The following is a 23,558-nucleotide window of genomic DNA, read 5'->3' as shown; positions in this document are numbered from 1 at the left end:
TTTAAATCTCCTGCAATGATTAGTTACTTTGTGAGTAGTACAGACTGGAAAATTCTCTAAGCCTTTCTAATATTAACTCCAGATTAGTGGATGTAATCACTTTTTTAATAAAGGAGAACTTGGAGGCTGGCAAACCGCATTTTATTTTGTGTGATTAATTAAAAAGCATAGTAAGGATGAATAATAAACATAAAGAATTGGTAGCTCCACTGAAGCACCACGGCTCCCTTGCCTCTGTGTACTTCTGCAGGCCGTTGCCAAGAGATTTTGTGAGGATTGATTAAAATAGTTTGAAATAAGGCACTGTCTATAGAAGTTCAAAGTAATTGGTATAAGTACTTTTATTAATAAAGAGAGCTTCCATAGAATGAATTCTATCTCCAGGGCTCTCAAAGGGCTTTTGCAAGTTAAATATATAATTAAGTACATTATCTCACACTATTCACTGAAATGTTTTTTTTCCTGGGATAGAACACAGTAGCAATTTATGGTGTGAAGATCTGTGTGAAATTTTGCTGATAAATGAGAAAAACACAGTCCTTGTATTGTAGAAATCCAGTGTACCACGACGACTGAGTGTTAGAACAGAGAGAGGAAGACCGGTACAAGCTCAGCCTAAAATTAATCAGCAGCATGAGCTTAGGGAAGACTTGCATTGCCTTCAGAGCAGAGGATGTGGAATTAACATCTGTCATGGTCTGCAGCTTTGTGTGGAGCTTTAATGACTCCTAGGCAAGGACTAAGCTCTGACTAAAGTGGGAATTGTGAGCCTGTTGCTTTTTACCATGAGGCTGCTCGGGGGAGTTGTAGCATGTTGCTCATGTTGTATTTTGGGGTTAGGTCTGCTCTGGTGCAGCAGCCAGAGTTTATTTGTGATACTGGTTGGTGGAGCCACCAAATTCCTGTTTTGGAGTTGGTGGATGTGACTGGAGCAGTGCCTGAGTGAATCTGAAGTGGGGCCTGGGGCTGCTCCTCCTCCTGCACTGGGGTCCCACCAACCCCGTGGAAGATTCAATGATTCTGTAATTGAATTATTCCGAGGCTTTGATTTAAAATCCTTTTTAAAACACCACTTAGAGTAGTGCAGTTTGTATCAAGTACTGGCCTCAGAAAGACCTCCTTCCAAATTGGTAATAAAGTAAAATAAACAGGCATTGATATATAATGATGAAAAAATGGGATTTTTATCCATGTCTTCTATCACTTCCTTTGGGCAGTAAATGTTTTTAAACATGGCCTTTTCATGTATTTTTCTCTTTGAGAGCAGCTGCCACCTGCGTGCTGAGCTCTGCTGAAGTCTGAGGGATGTTAAAGGCAATACAAAAAGTACAAATTAATGCCCAAATTATTGGTACCAATCTCAGTTCCAGCAAAAACCTCTTCCTCCTTCCTGCCCCACATCTACAGCAGTGAAGGGAAACAAAATTTAATTTTGTCAAGGAATGAAATGTGGTTTGGTTCAGGCCTCAGACTTACTCCTAGTGAATAAGTGTGAAATAATAATTCTTGAAATAATAGTGAAAATATTAATAATGAAATAGAGATTTGACATGTGTGCTAATGCCCATGCATCTGTTTCTGTGTGGGGATGCATTTACAGATGGATAATTCAATTTTAAGTTGACATCTCTGCAAAATAGAAAAGATTCAAATACAAAAATCAATATAATTATGGAATTTTTATCATTTTGTACTGCTAGAAGCAATTTATCTGTATAGCTGTGTCTTCAGAGGAGGAGAAAAAGGAGGATATTTTTCTAAAGCTGCTTAGTGAACAACACATTTCCATGTTTATATACATCTGCTTGGATTTGTCCTTTTTAAAATGGAAACTCTGAATTTTCCATCTTTTCCATGGTATCTTCTCGTGGCTTTTCCCCCCTGGCTTCCTTTTAAGTCCATTCACTTTGGGATCCCCCATGTGGCAAATCCCTGCAGTGCAGCAACATCCCAGCTTGAATTTCCAGAATTCTTCATTCATGTCTTTAGTCAGAGGAGGCTTTGAGGGGCTGCAGACTGACAAGTTTTGAAAAAAAAATAGTTCAGAAAGCAAATAGGTTTTTTTCCCCTTATTAGTTGTGTTTTATTTCTTTTTCTGCTTATGGGGGAATTTATTTTCAAGCTGGAGAGTGTAAAAATAAGCAGAATACAACCAATATTGAGTTAAATATTTACAAATGGAGACATTTTAGCAATTCTTTATTGTTTAAAATATTTTTTTTTCCTTTGGAAATCAAATTGAGTATAATAAAAAGAGAATGAACATGATTTAGACCAATAATATGTTGTATTTGAAAAGAAAAGAGTAGTTTTAAAGATGTAATTTTTTAAAAAAATATAATTTTGGCTGGTTTCATGGACAACTAAAATCTGTGGATGACAGTTTACCAATTCCAGCCCTGCACTAATCACTCCATGGAATCCCTTTTTCCCCAGCACAGGTATTTTATTTTTGGATTATTTTTTAATAAAATGCCCATGAAGAACTCTACACCTACAGGAATGCATTTTGTGTGTCTGGAAGATTCCTTTATCTTAATACTTCTTGCCAGTCCTTAAAAAATGCACAGAATTACCTGAAATTGCATTTTTTTTCAGGCTCTTTAACTCAGTGCTTGGGAAAGACCTTTTGTACACAGAATTTCTTCCTTCATTTTATTTTCCAGCATGACCAGTAGTGGCACTTTAATTTCAAAACATGACTCTGTCTCAATCATCTTGTTTTTACCTCAGCAAAGTTAATATTAAGAGCTGAAGTTAATAATAAAAATTTCTTGGAGGAAACCAGGCTGGAACTGGGCCTGATGGGGGCTGAGATAAGGAATAATTTCAGAGAATGAACTTCACCAAATTGAGCCTTCCGTCCATAATCATTGTTCCTGTCTTTAATTTCCTTTTACATCACCTTCCCTGATCGTTTGGGTGTCATCTCTGTAAGAGTTGTCTGCAGAAAAGATGATAATTAAACACAATTGAAGTGAAAAGAGAGAAATTGCCACGTTTTGGGTGTGCTGGACTTGGCTCTGCAATATTTCATGGCCACAAAGGATGGGTGTAGGTGAGAGGAAGGAATTTTTCATCAAAACTGGTCTTCATTTCCTAGAATAATGGAATGGTTTGGGTTTGAAGGACCTTAGAGATCATCCAGTGCCAGCCCTGCTAAACCTGGCTCAGCTAAAAGGGGTTGGTTTTCCTCAAAATCTGATTTTAGCAGGCAGAATCCCAGGATGGGTTGGGTTGGAAGGGATCTTTGGGATCATCTCCTTCCACCCCTTCCTCTATCCCAGATTGCTTCAAGCCCCATCCAGCCTGGCCTTGGGCTCTTCCAGAGATGGGAGTGAAAAAAGCTTAATTCTGAGGAAAAAAAACAACCAATAAAACCCAAACATACCCCAAACCAAACCCAACCAAAACAAAAACATCTCCCCAAATCAGTCTTTTGAATTATGATTTTTTGTTGGCTTTTGGTGGAGATCTTCACATGATCATCACTAAGAAACTGCTTGGAGCACAGAAAATTTAAAAATTATGTATTTACATAAAAAGTAATGTATTTTTAATTAATGATTTTTTTTTGTTGGCTTTTGGTGGAGATCTTCACATGATCATCCCTAAGAAACTGCCTGGAGCACAGAAAATATATCAAAAATGGTTTTGAAGACACCAACTCAAAGTTACCCTGAGGTTGAATTACCACAAGATTTTAATTTTAATGTATTTAATACTTTACCTGGGTTGTTTGTAAGAGTGAGCATTGATTGCTTTGCATTCCCAGCATCAGTGCTGATCAAATATTCTATAAAATTATCACTGCCAGTTTTTCTTTCTGGAAATAGAGACTGAAATACAGAGGAATGGATTTAATTAACCCTGCTGTAATAACAGGTGGGAAAATGAAACTCTTGCCCTCTGATTTTTAATTTTAGAACAGAAAAGTTCCTGCTTCTCTTTCTGGATTGATTGAATTCTTAGTCACAGTTGCATTGGAGTTGGGGCAGAATGACATCAGGTACAGCTGATATTTTACTGTGCATTCCTCCTTCCACCATGGTTTTCATGGATGTAGTGATTAAAAAGAATTTTAGGACAAAATTTAGGAGAAATAAGGATCTGACATGGTGGGAGAGCAATGTGGAAAATTTTGTATTTTTATTTATTTTCACCCTCTGACTCTCCTTTTCATAGTTCTCTGCTCTGTTTTCATTTATTAGGAATGGTTTTAATTTGAAAGCTTTTTCTGTCACAATGCAGATCACAGTGACACAGGTTCCCCACAAATGTTCATCAGCTCTTTCCAGTCCTGGACCTTCAAATAATAAGATTAAATTAATTTGTTCCTGCCTTAGATCTCTCTGTGGGCATGTGGAGCTTGCATGGCTGGATTTTGTTGCATGCTGAGTGCTTGCCTTTTATTTTCTAAAATATTTTTAATATTTCTACTTAAAAATAGACTCCATAGTTCTAAAAAAACAAACAAACAAACAAACAAACAAACAAAAACCTCTGTAGTTTATTTAAGGCAGGAAGAATTTGTGCTAACAAGAAGCCATTAAATAAGGAGGGTTTGTAACTTGATTATTTGGCATAATTTTTGTTCCTTGTGAAGCTTTTAAGGAATTTTTGAAAAGGAGATCCCTTTATTTTGCTCTTTAGCCAGAAGTGATGTTTGAGACCTGTCCCAAATGTGGCACTGGTGGAAAATGTAAATAATTTTCCTATATTAATAGATCAGTGTTTTGGGGAGAAGGGAGTAGGGCAGAGTGGAGCCAGGTTTTATGATAATGACTTTTATTGATGGAATTCCAGAGTGCTTCCATCAGTGGGAATGAATCCACAATAAATGGGGATCCAGCCTCCCTCTGCGCTGTGCTGAGATGGTTCTGATCTGATATTTTTCATAAGCAGATCATTAATTTTTAAAAAATTTAATATTCAGGCAAATGGGTAAGTTTATAGATGTAATTTTTCCTTTAAATCTAAATTTCCTTGCCATTATGGGTTTATGGCTGTCTAAACCTCAGTGATAAGATAATACAAATTATTAACCTACTCCATTTAACTTGTTCTCTTAGATGTTTTTATTCCTTTTTATCCAGAGGGTTTTTTTTTTTTAATACTAAGGCAATCTTTGAATTGCTTACAAGAGTAATTATGAATTTCTGAGCATTACACACCTTTTTTTTTTGTACCTCTGGAAATATTAGAAATCATTTTACTGCAGACATCCTGAGGAAAAGAGCAGCAGGACTGAATCTCCCATTCCTCCTGCTGTGAGTGCATCTTAATTTTAAAAAAATCCATCAATAGCTTAAAAAAAGAAAAAACAATCCACTAGGAAAGAAGAAAATTCTCTTCATCCAGTTGCAATTCCCAATGTTTTTTGGTAAACCACATTCTCAAGCCGTAATTTGGGATTTTGTCACCTTTGCCAGATCCATCATTTTTTTACCTCATTTTATTTTAGTTTTTCCATAATTCTTGCATTTCTGTGTCTTGATTTATCAATCTTGCTCTGAGAACATCTCAGGAGCAGGAGATGAGCTGTGGTTGGGGTTTTACCATCTCTGCTACTCAACTTTTAAGAAATATTTTAGTTTTTTTACATGTAAATACATCTGCAAGCAGAGAGGGCAGTAAAATCCTTGGCACAATTATTCCTTCCCTAAATAATAGACAGAAAAACTAAATTATGCTCAGGGAACAGGAGGATAAAAGTGATTTCTCTCATGGAGCTCAAAGCATGCTGAGTGTATCTGTGCTTGCACCCTTAGCAGTTATTTTATACAATTTTATACCTCCAAAAGGTGAATCTTTATCTTCAGATTTTCTTTTCCGTTGTGCAAAAATGCATTTAAAATATTGTTGTCACTTTTGAGCCGTTTGGGAATGTTTGTGTTAAAGCTTTGGGGTTTTTTGAGGAGCTAAGCAAAAAGGAAATGAAATATTCAGGGTTTTTAACACTCCCTGTTATATTAATAAAAACCAAGAAAAAACCCTATAAAAGTATCAATATCTGGTTTTGGTGCCACAGAATTCAGGGGAAGATTTGTAGTTAGGTAGTAAATTAAGTATACACATAAATAAAAATAACTCTATTTATAAATAACTTTAAAAATATATAAATATAAATAAATACATAAAATAAATAATAAATCCATTTATAAATAATAGAAATATATTTATATCTAGTTACACACACAGATGGTCAAAATTTTATACTCAGAGTGAGGAAAAAATCCACCTGTGTGCCTAAATCATGCAAAAAAATTCACCTGTGTTCTTTTTCCAGATTAATTTTGGTGGAATTAAGAATTCCAAATCCCTAAGTGCATTTTTTTAATGTCACTTGACCACAGCTCCATTATTGGCTCTCATTTAATCTGGGTATCCTGAACATTAAATATTTCCATTGAAAATCTACTTGTTAGCAGCTAGAACATGGATTTAGGAATAAAAATGTGTTGTCTGGACTATTTATTTGATTTTTAGAGTAATGTAGACTTTGGCAGAAGTAAAAGCACTGAAAGGTGAGACCTCCACAACTCCCTGACAGGGGAAAAAAATCAAACATAATAAAAATAAAATGTCTGGTTTGAATAGGCAGATTCCACTCTGAGGATTGCTCATTGATTTTATCTCAGTTTTTGGGGTTATTTTGGGTTGTTTTTAAGTCTTCATTGATGCTGCAGGTCTGTTTATGTGGAGCACAGACCACGTGCATTTTGGACTTTTTGGTACAGATTTAGAGAAATGAAAATTCATGTTTCTCTTATGATTTTGAACCCTCACAGCTGAAATTTCAGGAAAAACTGCTGTGTCTGTTTTTTTCTTAATCAACTCAAGTTTCAGGAGATGTGAGGTTTTTCTCCATCATTAAATAAGATTATTGCTCACTCTGTGTTACAGATTAAGCTTTCACAGGAGCAAACAAGACTCTTGAATTTTAGTTTACAGCAGCTGAATTTCTGCACCTGGAGTGATATTCCACATACCAGAGATTCCCAATTCCAGATTTCCTCTGGAATTTCTGGGAGCTGTAAATCACTGGAAGGAGTGACAATTCTGCTCCTAGCAGAGTTTCCTGGTCAGGATCTCAGTGCCCAAACACAATTTAACTTGGGCATGGAAAATGAAGCCCTGTGCACCTAGAAATGGGATGGAATGGAGGAAATGCCTGCTAGAGCTCCATGGAATAAAGAGGGGAGTGAAAAATTGTCACTGCCAGGAACTGGCTGGCTTTGGAAAGGTAAAATACAGATTTTGTCTGGAGCCCCTCTGCCATGGAGAAAGGGAAGGCTCCAGGGGGAGCTTCCAGCACATTCCAGGGCCTGCAGGGGCTCCAGGAGAGCTGCAGAGGGACTGGGGACAAGGGATGGACAGGACACAGGGAATGGCTCCCAGTGCCAGAGGGCAGCCATGGATGGGATCTTGGCCATGAGGAATTCCTGGCTGGGCTGGAATTGCCAGAGCAGCTGGGGCTGCCCCTGCATCCCTGCAGTGCCCAAGGCCAGGCTGGACACTGGGGCTGGAGCAGCCTGGGACACTGGGAGGTGTCCCTGCCATGGATGGGGTGGAATGGGATGATTTTTCAGATCCCTTCCAACCCAAACCCTTCTATGATTCCATAATTCCAAATGCACCATAAGATCCCTGTGAGTATTTTCCTTCATATCAATAATTTATATATCATTTTGGTTGGTCAGAGATTGCTACAGAATAAGAAATGAGAAATTATTAATAAAAATAATAAGAAAATTATTATGAGAAAAGTGGGATTTCTCTTGGAAAACCAGGTTTTTTAGCCTTTCCATCCATGGGTATCTGTGTTAAATAAAGGCAGAGTGTCAAGTGAACTTGAATATCTGAGTTACCACGCAGATAGATGGGATAACTTGCTGATAGTAGCAAGGCAATTAAATGTAATTATAGCTATATATAAAACATGTCATATAATTTCTTGTTTCCTGCACTGCCAAGATGTATTTTTCCCCCCTTTTGAAATTTCTTTTTGAAATATCTTAACCTCCGTTGTATTTGTTACTCCTCTAGCCCTAAAATTTTTTAATAGGAGAATTTCTTTACATTGGAGTAGAAGGGAACTTGAAGATCATCCACAGAATTCCCAGAATGACTGGGTTGGGAGAGGCCTTCCAGCCCACGGAGTCCAGCCCAGCCCAACCCCTGAGCCAGAGCCTGGCACCCAGTGCCACATCCAGGCTTGTTCAACACCCCCAGGGATGGTGACTGCAGCACCTCCCCGGGCAGCCATGGCAGAGCTTTATCCCCTTGCTGGAAAAGCTTTTTCCTGACACCCAGCCTGAATTTCCCTTGGCACAGCTCGGGACTGTGTGCTGTGGCTGTGTCAGTGCTGCTGGAGACAGAGCCCAGCCCAGCTGAGCACAGGCACCTTTCAGAGCTGTGCAGAGTGCTGAGGGCAGCCCTGAGTCTCCTTTTCTGCAGGGGAGCACCCCCAGCTCCCTCAGGGCTTCCCCTCAGGGTTGGTGTTCCCAGCCCCTCTCCAGCCTCACCATCCAGTGAGGCAGGGACACTTTCCACCTTTATTCACGGAATTACAGGATGATTTGGGTTGGGAGGGACTTTAAAGCCCATCCTGTCCATCCCCCTGCCATGGCAGGGACACGTCCCACTGTCCCAGGCTGCTCCAGCCCCAGTGTCCAGCCTGGCCTTGGACATTCCAGGGATGCAGGGGCAGCCCAGGCTGCTCTGGGAATTCCATCCCATCCCCTCCCCACCCTCCCAGGGAAGAATTCCTTCAATCCCTACCCAGATGTTTTTCCTGTTTCATTGCAGAGCCACATCTTGTTGAATAGCCTGAGTCTCAGCAGGGTGTCGTGTACTCTGTTCTAAAGGCTGAATAAACATTTTATGAGCTCCTTTTCTCTATTTATGATCAGTCATGTTTTGTTCTGCAGATTTTCTCTCTTCCTCTTAAAGGACAGAGCAAAGTTGTAACTCTTCTATCATTTCCAAATTAATCCAATTTGAGCAATTCTTTGCCATTCTCAATTTCATGCAAATACCAGTGCCATTACTTGTGCAAATAGTTGGTGTGTCTCTCCACGTTTAGAAAATTAAGCATTAATTCTCACTGTGGGCTAGGACAGGCTGTATTGCATGACAAATAGATTGGAGGCATGCAGAAAAAAAATACACTTCACAAATCCAGCAGAGAGCTTTGCTTTCGAGCACTCACAGCGTTGGGCAGAAAAAAAGATTGTATAAAAATTGACATGTTTTAGCAACCCCCAAAAGAGGGTGGTGGGTTTTTTTTTCCCCATTATTATAGAGGTACTTGGCAGTTTCTATTTTCTGAAGCATCCTATTGACTGGGATGAAACCTCTTTTTTAGAAAGCACTTTTAAGTGTTTGCTTTCCCTCCCAGACGCTCTCACCCACAACAGAAAAAACGTTCGTTTTAAAATAATGGTGTTCCTTTGGAAAATGCAGGGATTGTGGAGCCTCCAAACTCTGCATAGACTGCACTCAGACTGCTGGCAGGCATCCCTGGGAGCCTGGGAAAGGGAAAGGAAAAGGGGATGGAAAAGGGGATGGGGAAGGGAAAAGAAGGGAAAAGAAGGGAAGGGAAGGGAAGGGAAGGGAAGGAAAGGAAAGGAAAGGAAAGGAAAGGAAAGGAAAGGAAAGGAAAGGAAAGGAAAGGAAAGGAAAGGAAAGGAAAGGAAAGGAAAGGAAAGGAAAGGAAAGGAAAGGAAAGGAAAGGAAAGGAAAGGAAAGGAAAGGAAAGGAAAGGAAAGGAAAGGAAAGGAAAGGAAAGGAAAGGAAAGGAAAGGAAAGGAAAGGAAAGGAAAGGAAAGGAAAGGAAAGGAAAGGGAAGGAAAGGGAAGGGAAGGGAAGGGAAGGGAAAGGAAGGGAAAGGGAAAGAATCTTTCTTGAGGCTACACGAGGAGTTGACCCGAGGGCACAGCTTGTCCTCCTGCATGGGGTACGTCCTCATTTTCGGGGTCATGCAGGAAGGGCACCATGGGTAACCTGGTTGGGGACACCTCCCAGTGTCCCAGGCTGCTCCAGCCCCAGTGTCCAGCCTGGCCTTGGGCACTGCAGGGATGCAGGGGCAGCCCCAGCTGCTCTGGCAATTCCAGCCCAGCCAGGAATTCCTCATGGCCAAGATCCCATCCATGGCTGCCCTCTGGCAGTGGGAGCCATTCCCTGTGTCCTGTCCATCCCTTGTCCCCAGTCCCTCTGCAGCTCTCCTGGAGCCCCTGCAGGCCCTGGAATGTGCTGGAAGCTCTCCCATTGTTACACACTGGAAGAGGAACCCTCCAGTGAAAGGTGTCCATAATCACATCAAGGATGGGGAACGTCCCACAGCAGTGTCTGTGTCATCATTTCGTGCCTTATCACAACAGTCCCCAGTCCCTCTGGAGCTCTCCTGGAGCCCCTGCAGGCTCTGAGGTTTCCCTGGAGCCTTCTCCTGTCCCAGAGTGGAAGTGGGAAGGGAGAAGCCTGAGGAGCCAGCAGTGGTGGTTTCCTTGGGTGAACCTGGGCCATGGAATCCCTGTCCCTGCCTTCCATGTGCTCCTCAGCACTTCAGTGTTTTTTTCAGGCTGGGAATTGCTCTTTGTGCTGCCTGGATTTCTCTGTGTTCAGGATGATGAGGCTGATTTTGGGAAATTCATTGAGCAGAGACTTGCTCAAGCCATTGGATCCAGTCAGGGTTTTGGCTCAGCAGTTTTAAATTCCTCATTAACTCTTGTTTTCCCAGCTGGCAAGATTCTGTAGTTTTATACCTTGAGTTCCATCTAACAGCAGTTCCTCACCCCCTTTAGCTGCTGCCCTGAACAAGGAGAAGCAGCTCTGCACAAAGCTCTGGGTGTGGATCTGTCATCCCCATATAAATTCTCAGCTTGAGTCTGGTAAAAAAAGCTGGCAAGGTCGATTTTAAACTTATTTTGTTTTCCTGGCTGGGTAAGTACAGCATCACAGCAGCTGAAAGGGGCTGAAATTTAGGACTCAAATCAGGTTTTTTGTCAAACACCACTACAAATGAAATAGTTCCTTGGAGTTTCCTTCTGCTTCTGATCTCAAATAATTGATACATGACAGATTTCAGTGTTGTTAATTGTTTTACAATAATATTATATTGTTAAAGGAGGGTTAATGCTCCGAGGAATCCAGAGTCTGAGGCAGTTTAAAGGTAAAACTGGGTGTTTTCAGAGGTAATACAAACATCTCAACTTTCCAGGTTTTGCTGAGCGATCGGCTTCGCTGATGTCTTGTGGCAATGAGTTCTGCAGGTTAATTATGCATTTAATTGGTTTCAAATTTGTTGCTTTTCAATTTCACTGTTCACTGAATATTTCCTCGGTCTTGTATTATGAGAAGGAGTAAATAGAAGAGCCTGGCTCACCTTCTCTGAACATTTAATTATTTTGTGTACCTCTCTCCTGTACACAGAGCTCTTCTCAGGGGTTTGGTCTTTATGTATCTCCAGCTTTTTCTTTTCCTAAACTTTTCTCTGCAGTGACCAGAATATAAATATACAGTGAGTGGCCAGATTTCTGGGAGGATCTGAATTTTATTTATATAAAATACTGTGATCTCAGTGTGGTGCTGTCCTCTCCTTCCCCTTTTCTTCCTAAATCTCCCTTTGTTTTTATTCTGCTGTTTTAACACACGGGACAAGTTTGCCTGGGTTTTTCCTGCAGGAAAATCAAGTTTTTCTCTGAGGCTTTGTAGTCATGATACAAAAGCTTTACTTGGCTGGTGCTGACTTTTGCTTCCAAGATATTTTCAACTCATCCTCATTGGATCCATCCCTGGAAATGTCTCAGGCCAGGTTTGACAGAGCTTGGAGCACCCTGGGATAGTGGGAGGTGTCCCTGCCATGGCAGGAGTGGCACATTAAGGTCCCTTCCAACCCAAACCCTTCTGGGATTTTACCTGCCATGATCTTGTCTGGTTTGGTCTTTTTGGCCATTTCAATCCAGTAATTTCATGAAACTCTTGAGGATTTCATTGAAGTTCATTATTACTTGCTTTACATTTTTCTGTGCATAAGATGCTATTGAATTATTTTTGAATATCCTGTTGGACAGCTTGTTTATTCTTTCCAAGTGTGACAAACATCTACACTAAACTGTATAAGCATTTTAGTAGGACCATACAGTACCATGTTTTTGGAACAATCCCTGCAGTGTTAAACCCTTTAAATGTTGTGTCAGTAAATGTTCATGACAGGGATGTCAGAGCATGGAATAGAAATGTCAGCATCAGTCCCTCTCTTCCATGTATTTCCTGCCTCCAATTACTTAATTATGTTCATAAGTTTGAGGGTTTCTTTAGTTGCCCAGTCCCAGATTCCTGGCACACTCAGACATTCACCATCTGAACAGGGCAAGGGCTTTTAAAAAAAAAAAAAATCATTTATTTTTCTATTATGGTCTTCACAAAACTCAAGTCTTTGTTTCCCTTCCTGTCTTGCATTAAATCAGCTTTATCCATGCAGTTTGAATATTTTCAGTGCTTAGAGTATTATTTATTTCTGTTAGAATAACACAAACACCAGCAGAGCTTGAAGTATAATTATGTTAAACACTGCACAGATGTGTAGTGAGTTCCAGGCTCTGCCCTGGAGACTCTGCAGGCAAATGAGAAGAGAAATCAAAGTGCAGTCAGTGGAAGTTGGACACAGGAATTCAATGACACGTGTTATAGGATTATATAAAAGGAAAATGCTCACCAATAATCGATGCATAAATCAATGCCAGCCCCTTTCAGAGCTGCTCTACTCAAGGTAATAATTCTCTGGTGCTTTTATTTCAGAATAAGTTGTTCAGTCTTTAAAGAAAACCCTGAAAGACCAGCGTTGTAATTTAGTAATTAAAATACAAAGAGCATTAAATCCTGCTGTGTTCTCCCACTTTCCCAGGGGTTTGCTGGATCTTTGTTTGTAGGTAGTAATTTAGAGAGTTATGGTAACTATGTGGTATTAACTTAGGATTTTCACACTTTGTTAAATATTTCATGGATATGAAGTGAAGAACTGCAAATTGTCCTGTTAATTGTTTGAATTGAGTTTTCAGAGTGCTGGAAAAAAATGAAACAGAGCTAAAACCTGACTTATTAATTGGGATAAAAGTTTAGCTTGATATATGTACACATTACTAGTGTAAATATTTCCATTACCACATTAATTTTTTGTGTGTCTCAATGCCAGAAGGTCTTTGAGGAAAGTTGGACATTCCAAAAGTCCACCAAAATTATCTTCCCTTGGCAATGGTGAGATGAATCCCTGAATTTCACTGTTAAGTCAAATATTCTGTTTAAAGATGAATTTGTTTTTGAGTTACATCTGCAGTCTGAAATGATCTGCTGGTTACAGTTCTTTTATTCTCCAGCTGAATAGGAGAATCTCTGGGAAATAAAATGGCTGCATAATTCGAGACTGAATCAATGAGTTTTGATGGCTTGTTTATTACTAAATAGAAGAATTCAATTTAACAAGATCAAAATTCCAAAAACCGTAGATAAAATACCTTTAAGACAAGAGATATCTGTATTTTTAGTGCCTTTTTGAACACCCAAAGATGAAGGTTCTGCTTGTGTTGTATCTTTCAAACTGAGAAACGCAAACTGATGTAATTACAAGTGACTCAGTTCTTTGTCTTGAGCAGAAATCAATCCCTTGAATAGCAGAGCAGCAATAAATGTCCTTTTATTTGCTATTCCAAAGTGGATTTCCCTCCTTGGGCATTGTCACTTTTTGCCTTCAGTGGGAATTGGTGCTCAGGATCACAGGCTGAGCAATGAAGCACCTTGTGCTGGGAGGGAATGATATCAATTCATGCAGAGTTTGAATCACTTGATAGAAGAAGTGGGATATTCACAGATGGAAAATAACTCTGGAGAACGGCCCCTGATGCTTAGAGGCCTCTAATAAACACAAAATACAGGAGGTTTTCAATGGGATTCCAAATGAGATTGGCTTTGAAGTGGCTTCAGTGAGGTGGTGAATTTTTATTGCTTTTATTAATGCAGCATCCCTAAGAATTATTTCAGTCTTTCTGTGTGCAGTCCATTGAATCTTCAGTTTAAAAAGCACGAGAACTGGGGCTTTTAAAATCATGATAATACAGCATTGTTGATAAATGGTGCTGGGTTTTGGACAGAAGAATGAAGAGTCCTGGGTGGAAAGCTTAAATTTCAAAATTTTTCCTGAATATTTGGGTATGAGGCAACTGAGGTGCAAATTTCTTCTCTTTTGGTTTTAGATTTCAGGGGTGAATTTTTGGAAGGGCTGAAGCTTCCTTATGTTTTGCTTTGTTTTACATCATGTTTGGTTTAAAAATGCATCAAGTATTGGCTGACTGTGCTTAGCAATAGCTTTTATTTACCCTTCTGTTGTTTAATCCAGGAATTGAAAAGTATTCCTGCAAAATGATCATTAATATCAATTCTGAACATGGTAAAAAAATGGCAAAAATATTTATGATTTGCTACAACAGTGGTGCAAGAACAAAGATGGAAGTAGAACACAGTCCTAAATCAGTTTGCTGACAGTTTTTTCCCTGAATTTTATAGGATAACGGTCCTCTTGCTCTGTTTCATCCACTTTGGCTCATGTGGAGCAATCTGCTTCTTTCAGTTTAGTGAAAAACTACATATTTGACATATGACTGAAACATCAGAAGCTGTCAGCCACGGTTAGAGACAATATTTGAATTGCTACAAATACCTGGCAGCAGTACAGATAGTCTTTAAAATGTTTGATCTCCTTGGACTGTGTTGGCTGAGTGAAAAGCATGGATAGAGTTTCAGGAATAAGTCATGCCTCTCTTTCATTCCCAGTGACACACAGAGATGTAATTCAGATTTTTTTCAGCGTCTCTTTTTCCTTTGAACCACGGTTGGATGGAAACACGAGGCTTTTCTGCCTGTTGCTAATCACTAGAATAGTCATGAGTGTATTTTAATTTTTATTTGCAAGGAAATAAAGTCTTCAGAGTCTGTTGTTTTGAAGCTGAGCTAACCAGATGGTTCATTCGGCGTTTGGTGAGAAGTGGCAGCTTTTCTTTAGTGCTGATATTGTACAAGGATGGGTTGGACAGGGCTGGTGGAAGGGGTTGGAATGAGATGATCTTGGAAGTCTCTTCCACCCCAAACTAGGATGGAATTCTGTAATTGCTCATTTCTGGTCACTTGGTAGAAATGTGTGATTTTTCTGCCGTTGTTTTGGGGTAGGATCATAAAATAAATCAGGCTGGAAGAGCCTGGGGTCCTCTCAAGTGAGTGAGTGGTGACTCAGAACTTCCCTTCTGCTGCTTCTCCTCCATGGGTCCTATCCCTTGCAGATGGCGAAGGCTCAGCAGAACATCTCTGTCTCCAGGCTGGGAAGTTCTCAAATTCCAAGTGGATACAGCCCTGGGGTGCCAACTGTGGCCTCTTCCTTGGCCCTGTTTGAGCAGAAACCTCCTGGATCTCTCTGGGTGTGCCTGCTCTCCCTAAATCATCCACCTCCTCCTCCAGTGTCCCACATCCTGGCAGGGCTGCCCAGGGAGGTTTGGAGTCCCCATCCCTGGAATTGTCCAAGGAATTCCTGGGTGTGGCACTCAGAGCTCTGTGCTGGGGACAAGGTGGGGATGGGGCACAACTTTGATGATCTTGGAGGGCTTTTCCAGCCTGAGGGATTATGAGATTTTCCTTGCTCAGCTTTTTATTCTGGCATAGTAGAAGCTCTTGTTGGGGTGATGCCTCAGGTTTAGCTTTTATATTTTTCACATCCTGAGCTGCTTTAGTGTGCAGTTCAGAGCTTCATATGAGGGGATGGTGAGCTCTCCTCACAGAGGAGGGAGACAAAACAATTCCTGCTCCAGCTGGGCACACAACCTCAATGAATTTCTGCCTTGGTGGAGTGACGTTCCTGTGGGTTTTCCTGTGCATATTCCCATGACTCACGTTAGGGTTGGAATCTGTAACTCTTTTCTTGGCACTTGTACATTTGTGTTTTTCTCCTTTGGTCTATAACGAGATTCAGTAAATGAAGCTTCTTGTCACATCTTCTGTTCTTACACTAGATCTTTACTTGTTCATAAATCCAATTTTTTAATTTTCTCCATTAGCCTCCTCCTCTCAGTGTGATCTTTTTTATCTGCTCAACTCACTCTTTTAGGACATCATTATTTTTAGAAAATGTACTGTAGCACATTTAGTGGTAATTACAAAGGCTTGTTTTAATTACACTTGTCAGAGAGTCTGTTTTATGATGCATTATTGGTGCTGCCATTTCCAATTCCTAACAATTCTTCACCTTCACAAGTGGAAATGAACATCCCTCTTTTCAAGTGATGTGTCCACATGTTTTTTTTTTGTGCTTAGGGATGATTTTGTACGTAATGGTAATTTAAAAGGAATACTTGGAGGGGGAAGGGAGCAGCATCTGTTCCCAAGAATATTCTTAAGTTCCTGGTTTTGCCTGTTCAGTATGATGGGTGTATTTATATGCTGAAATAGAAGGTTAACAATTAAAACTGGGGCAGCTCAACATCCATGAAATGTGGAAATTGGGAATTATTTTTCTTGGACACTCAGTAGAAGTGCAGTAGAAGAGGAGAGTAGTTTTGCTGATCATAATAATTTGTGCAAATAATGAAACTTTCTCTGATTTTATCAGTGTGCAAACATGGAGGCACAGGGCTATACCTGAGTGAGTGGGAGAGGAATTCAGTGGATGTCAGATCCCTGGAATCATCCAAGGTCAGGCTGCACAGGGCTCTGAGCAGCCTGATGGAGGTGAAGATGTCACTGCTTGTGCAGAGGTTTGGGAGATGATCCTTAAGGTCCCTTCCAGCCCAAACCATGATTTATGAAATTCCCAAAAACTGTTTTACAATGTGACACTCACAGCCTGGACCTCAATTCCCAGCTCTGGAATTCACACCTAGCTCTAACCCATGGATATGCTCATCCAGTGAACCTCAGGTTGGAAAAGACATGGAAAACCTCCAACAATGTGGTAGAGGAAGATCATGTTTTGAGAAGACCATGTCTTGAGAAGATGATGTCTTGAGAAGATGATGTCTTGAGAACATGATGTTTTGAGAGGATGATGTTTTGAGAAGATGATGTTTAGAGAAGATCATGCTTTGAGAGGATGTTTTGAGAAGATCATGTTTGGAAAAGATGATGCTTTGAGAGGATGTTTTGAGAAGATCATGTTTGGACAAGATGATGCTTTGAGAAGATCATGTTTTGAGAAGAGCATGTCTTGAGAAGATCATTATTTTGAGAAGATGATGAAGATGGTGTTTTGAGATCTCTCTTGTTCTGGTGCATCCCACCCATCCTGAGCTGCCAGTAGATTCCTGTGGGATGGTTCTTAGGGAGCTGCCACCACTTCCTTTTAACTTTTAATCCATTAGTTTTTCCTTCAGGCTCATCCCAACACCTGCAGATATTCCATGTGGGCTTTCCCAGGAGAGGAGCCCTCACTGCTGTTATCAGCATTTCCTTTGGAAAATCTTCACTCACAAACTTGAAGTGACAGGAGCTTTCCATCCCCCAGCTCCAGTGCCAGGTCCGGAATCCTTGGATGTGCCTTGGGAAGTCACCAGTCCTTTGATGCCCACCTGCCCCATCCCCTGATGTTTGGTGAGATGACCCTGAGGCAAGACCTTCCAGGGACTTTCACCTGGCTGGTGTTAATTTATAAATTCAAACTGGGCTCTTATTTTGAAGCAGATCATTCTTTTCCCAGAAAAACCCAAACTGGAGCCCTGGAGCCATCTCGGCAGTTCCACTGTAAATTTTTTGGGATGTTAATGAACATGGAGCTTGGACTCTGTGCTGAGGGGCAGCTCCAAACCTGGGACTTCCAAAAGCTTCAGGAGCTGAGTCTGAAATCTGCCCACAAACCTACATTCAACCACCTGATAATGATTTTTTTTTATCCTCACCTTAAATAATAGCCATTTATGACCACACACACCTGGAATCTTGCTGCATCCAGCAATAGATGCCTTTTTTTTTTATTTTTAAAATTGAATTATCAAACATAGATTTTCAACCAGCTGCTTATTTGCTCTGTTCTGCCTCACAGAGGACAAAATAAATGTGTTTTTGTTGTATCCAGTGTGAGCAGGGCTCAGTTTTGTCACAGGATGGCTCTGCAGGTGTCCCTGCAGTCAGGTACAAGGTGATTCCTGGAATTTTTTATAGGGAAGAAATCCCTTTTTCCAGTGATGGCAACTCCTGCCAGTGCTGTCCAAATCCAAGTGCTACCTTTGAAACCAAAACCCAGGCTGGCCTTTAAATCTTGGTCCAATTTCCCTGTGATTGTGAAGAACCTGTATTTAATATTAGTTACTTGTTTTGGGCGTTAAATTTGGGTGGTTTTTCTTTAGAAAACACCTAAGCAAAGGTTTTGTCTGTCAGAGGTTTTCATGAAGAAACAACCAACCTGTTCCAGTACCTCATTTACACCTGAAGTGCAGCATTCAGCTAATTGGAAACATGGCTATTCTTAATTATTTTCTTGCAGCTCATTGACATTCACAAGGTTCTTGTTGCTGCAGCCCCATAAATATAATATTACTTTACAGGTTTTTATTTTGGCTCTCAGTTCTCCTCTATTGGCATATTTATAGTCTCCTGTATAAATGAATAATTTTATTTATTATTAATTCATTTGAACTTTGCTGTGTCTGCGTTACTGTACAAGTGTCAGGGGTGGAAAAAACTCTTTTTGCTGATTTTCTTACTTACCAACCAAATCTTCCAGTTAGTTTCACAACACAGGGAAGCAAACCTTTGGATAAACAGATTATTTAGTATTTTATACATAGTTCTCCTTTATCAGTGCAATGAGCAGTGTCACTGCAGAGCAGTAAAATCCAGCTGGTTTTATGATTAATTATTTTGGGGGAGTGACAGCGAACCAAGCCCAAAAAACAACCCAAAAAACGAACCAACATCCCAAGTAAATCAAATTCCCAGGGCAAAATCATCCATTCAGAGGGATAGCCTTGGAATGAATGTTACTGTGTTCCCTGATCACAGCAAGGCAGAGGAAAAGGATTAAGCTCAGCTTAAATCCTGGAGGATAAGGATGGGTTTTGTCTCTTCTGTCATTGCTGTACCCTTGACCTGTTGTACTTTACACCCTGCAAAGCTGTGCCCTCATGGATCATCTGAAATGGGGTGAGTGAATTCAGTCAGGAGGTTCTTCCCTGGGTTTTATTCCATCCCATTGCCTTTCCAAAGTCAATTTTAGTTCCAGCTCATGGATAGAATTGTGGGGAACATGATTGGATTGTAAGAACTAAACCTTAACTGAGTTCTCCTGAGCTTTATGGAATATTAAATACATATTTTCTTTGTCACTGGCCTATTTTGCACAACAGGAATGTTCTGGAGATCTTTGTTTTGGGGATCATGGGATAGTTACAGATGGAATATTTGCATTGGGTACCCATGAAGATGCCTTGCAGATCTGGAATATGAGAAATGGAATGTTAGATATGGAATATGAGATGTAGACTATTAGATCTGGAATATGAGATATTGAATGTCAGATCTGGAATATGAGATATGGAATGTTAGATCTGGAATATGAGATGTGGAACATGAGATATGGAATATCAGATCTGGAATATCAGATCTTTAATGTTAGATCTGTAATATGAGGTATGGAATATGAGATCTGGAATGTTAGATCTGGAATATGAGATGTGGAATGTGAGTTATGGTATATGAGATATGGAATATTAGATCTGGAATATCAGATGTGGAATATGAGATATGGAATGTTAGATCTGGAATCTGAGATTGGAATATGAGATCTGGAATGTGAGGTGTTCTGGCACAAGTTTCCAGAGAAGCTGTGGCTGCCCCTGGATCCATGGCAGTGTCCAAGGCCAGGCTGGACAGGATTGGAGCAGCCTGGGACAGTGGAAGGTGTTGGGGTTGGAATGAGGTGATTTTTTGGATCCCTTCCAACCCAAACCATTCCATGAATCCATATTTGGGAGAGGATGGTTTGGGGGGGACACAAAACCTGCGGTGAATTTTTGGGGTTCTGTAAGCACCAAGTCTGGGATGCCATCAGGGATTATCTATAAGGAGAAACAAACCATGACCAATACAAAACATGGGAATTTGGCTGTGGAGTATTTCATGGAATGAGCTCTGGAAAAGCTGTAATTAATGAGGCAAGGCTGATTTAAATGCTGGGGGACAGGGCATGGAATTATGAGGGAGAGGCTGGCAAAGGACAGAGTTTAATTAATCCAAAATATGTTTTTTTAGGGTATTCTTGAAGAAGTTGCACAAAAAAACCCAAAAATTTCCAAGTAGTTTCCTGCATAGATAGACCTGACATGCATGTGGGTTTTTGGTTTTGTTTGCATTCTTTCTGTTCAGCATTATATAATAAATTTAATTTGAATTTTAACACTTTTTACATGCTCCAGGATATAGAAACAAAGGTAAGCAGTTGAATAAGGAAACAAGGGAAAATCCAAACTTTTTAATGTATTCCTTGGGTGTTTGCTAAAAAAACCCAAAAAATTGATCTTGACAAAGGGAATCAAATCTTGTATCTGTACAACATGTGATGTAATTGTTGTAATGACCTTTACTAGATAAATATTAGTCACTAAAGATATTTTATTAAAAAATGCTGAACCTGGAAAGTATTGATAATTGATAATTTAGGTGTTAAATCCTTCATAGCTTGTTAAAAATCACTTGTGTGATTTTTATTTACACAGCAGGACTTAGAGCTTTATATATTTTTAATAAATTCCTCTGTGCATGTGTGCTTTTTAAATTTATTTTCTGTTTTTTAATGAGTCTTCTTAATCCTTGCAAATGGGAAGTACTGCAGATGAAAAGCCAAAAACATCAATTTGCTGGGAGCAGTATCTCTTAAAAGAACACAATTGGGATTGAAAAGATAAATATTTTAAATTATTCTGTATTATTTTAGATTTTTGGACATGGGAATGATCCCGTGGTCAAGTTTTTCAGCTTAGTGAATACTTCAACCAATCTGGGAGTTTCCAGAGGAGTGATTCCTAATAAAACAGAACAGGAGGGTTTTGGATGCACTTTTTAGCAGATACATAAATGGATTTTGGTGTTCCCAAATATCCACCTGTTTAGAATTAGGTTTTCCTAAGTTCAGAAGTAATTTTCCAAGTTAATTCAAATTAAAAACAAAAATAAATCCCAGCCTGGTGCATTCTGGTGATGGTTCCAAATCCATTTGGGCAAACTCAGGCAGAGCTGTTGAGGAGGGGAGGAAAAATCCCAGAACTATGGGTAATATCCTTGATTCAGTATTTTTATTATTCTGTTCCTTTCTTTTAGGCCAGGCAGCTGGAAGAGAAGGACAGGGAGCTGAAGAAACATGATGCCTACTACAAAGAGCAGCTGGCTCGGCTGGAAGAGAGGGTAAAACCTTTTTTTTTCACTTCTAATGAACATTTTTTCCCCTTTTTTTCCATTTCTGTTCATTTCTGCTCCTGGCTATATTTACAAGATGACTTTTTTAAGGAGATAAAGATTAAAATTCTGGCCAGAGGGGTTATTTTTGTATTGCTGCTGCTGCTTCTGGCTCAATATTGACAAGGTGGAAGGTTTGATGGGAGAATATTTGTTTTCTTTGCTAACAAAGTTCTCACATTCGCCGTGGGATTTCATCTGTCACGGTAATTACAGACAGAAAAATGAAATAATGAGGTTATTTTATACCAACGCTGACGAAGAGCCAGTGGAAATGAAGAAGTATCACCAAGTAAAATAATTTAAATTAAAATAACAACAAAAAAAAAAGTGAAGTGTGAAGGGACATAGCGAATTTCTGCTTTCAGTGGGTGGAATTAGTGATTCCTCCATCAGTACATGGAGAGTTTAATTTTAATTCCAAGTTTATACCATGTTTAAAAGGCACTTCTGTGTCTTTATCTCATCACAGCCTTGAAATTAAACTGTAGAGAGCAGCTTGGGAAGCTGTGGGACTTGCTTACAGTGGCTTAACATATTGCTGTTAACACTCCTATTCTTTACAGGGTATTATTTTATAGGATGTTAATTTCAAATAATTACTGCTGCCATCATTTCCTGGCTCCCAGGTTGGTTGTAACCTCCAGCCTGAATACATTTGCCTCCTTTACCCCTCTGCCTTCTTCCTTATGTATTGGTGATTAATTCAGATTTTTTTTGTGTTAGTTGGTTGTGAAAATTATTAACAAGATACATATTCATTGATGCAGCTTAGCAGGCCAGAAGAAAACCCCTTGTTTTTCTGGATTAGGAGGAAGAACATGCTGCATAAATTATCAGTGTGTGTAATTGGTCTTAATGAATATTTTAAAGCCAGGGTACATCCGATATCGTGTCGGTGTTTTGTCCTCCCTTTGTGAAGATGACATTAATGAAGTCCCATGTTCTTGGCAATGAAAAAGAGCTTGAAAGGATGAGGGGAAATCAATTTAATGATTCTAAATCGGCGCATTATTTAAACATATATTAAAATTATTTCATATATTTTAATTAAAAATTCAGATCCTTCACCAAAAAAAAACTCCACAGAACACTTTCCTTTTTCTCCAGTAACTGGCTTGGTGTTAGAGGAAAAAGCTTCAGTGGGATTTTATCCAGCCTGGATTTTTCTGGGGTGGTTGTAGCTGTGCTCTTAGTGTGGAGAAATTGATGGCAAAGGGTGTCTGATAAACCATGGGTCTTGGACAGCTTTTTCTTTCACCTTTTTTTACCCTTTACATCTTTTTAGGTGTTTTTCTTGGTCATTTTTCACATTCATGTAGGTCACTGGCACAGTGGCTTCACTTGCTCCTGTTAGTGAAGCCTCCAATGTGAATAAATACATTTTTGTGCTGTGCAAGGGAGATAATAAACTTTAAATAACTTCATTTGAGTTCTGCTGGAGTGCCACCCCCAGGGGATGTGAAATAGGAAATTCTGCCATCTCTTGGTTTCTCTGCTTGGTTTAGAAATCCCCAGGATTACAGCAAGGAGTTCTGAGTGGAGTTTCTGTGGTACCAAGCCTGGTTTTTTCATTCTGACTCCTATTTCTGAGGTAAAATCCTCTGCTTTTCCAAGTTGTCATCCACTTTATCATCAAGGTAAATTTTCATCTCTCCTACACAAAAAAGTGCTGTTCCAGCTCTGAGAGGAGCGAACTCTTGTGTTCCAAATCTGACTTGGAATTTCTTCAGAGAGGTGGAGATTTCAGAGTGAAAACCTGGACAAGCAGAGGGGTCACAGCTCCTGCAATCCCACCTTCCCTCATGGGGTCACCTGGGAGCTTCTGTGCTGGGAATTTTGAAAATTGGGATGGAAATAGCTCTGGAAATGACAGAGCATGGAAAGAGGCTGGTTTGTTGTTGCTGAACTTGTCCTGATTTCAGTGTAAGGTGCACAGAGACAGAGCTTGGGCTGCTCAGCAGAGGGAATTTCGGAACAGGAGGTGGGCTGGGAGCAAGTGGAGCTCGGAGAATTGATGTCAGGATGAAGAAATGTTCAATCTGAGTCTGTCACCTGTGACAAAGAATGCTAATTAC

General features: G+C 39.9%; 1 protein-coding gene across 2 annotated transcripts in view; it reads left to right on the top strand.

Moving 5' to 3' along the window:
• Window positions 1–23,558, top strand: part of CHCHD3 (coiled-coil-helix-coiled-coil-helix domain containing 3) — a 128,456-nt gene that overhangs the window by 55,264 nt on the left and 49,634 nt on the right. For both annotated transcript variants that reach the window (XM_041477435.1, XM_041477426.1), the window contains exon 5: window positions 21,346–21,429. In XM_041477435.1, coding sequence (XP_041333369.1) covers window positions 21,346–21,429 — 84 coding nt within the window. The remainder of the gene's footprint in view (window positions 1–21,345; window positions 21,430–23,558) is intronic.

This window comes from Pyrgilauda ruficollis, unplaced genomic scaffold, assembly GCF_017590135.1.
Source record: "Pyrgilauda ruficollis isolate IOZ18807 unplaced genomic scaffold, ASM1759013v1 scaffold111, whole genome shotgun sequence".
Lineage (NCBI taxonomy): Eukaryota > Metazoa > Chordata > Aves > Passeriformes > Passeridae > Pyrgilauda > Pyrgilauda ruficollis.
The sequence above is the reverse complement of the archived record's forward strand: the minus strand, read 5'-3'. Positions and strand labels throughout refer to the sequence as shown.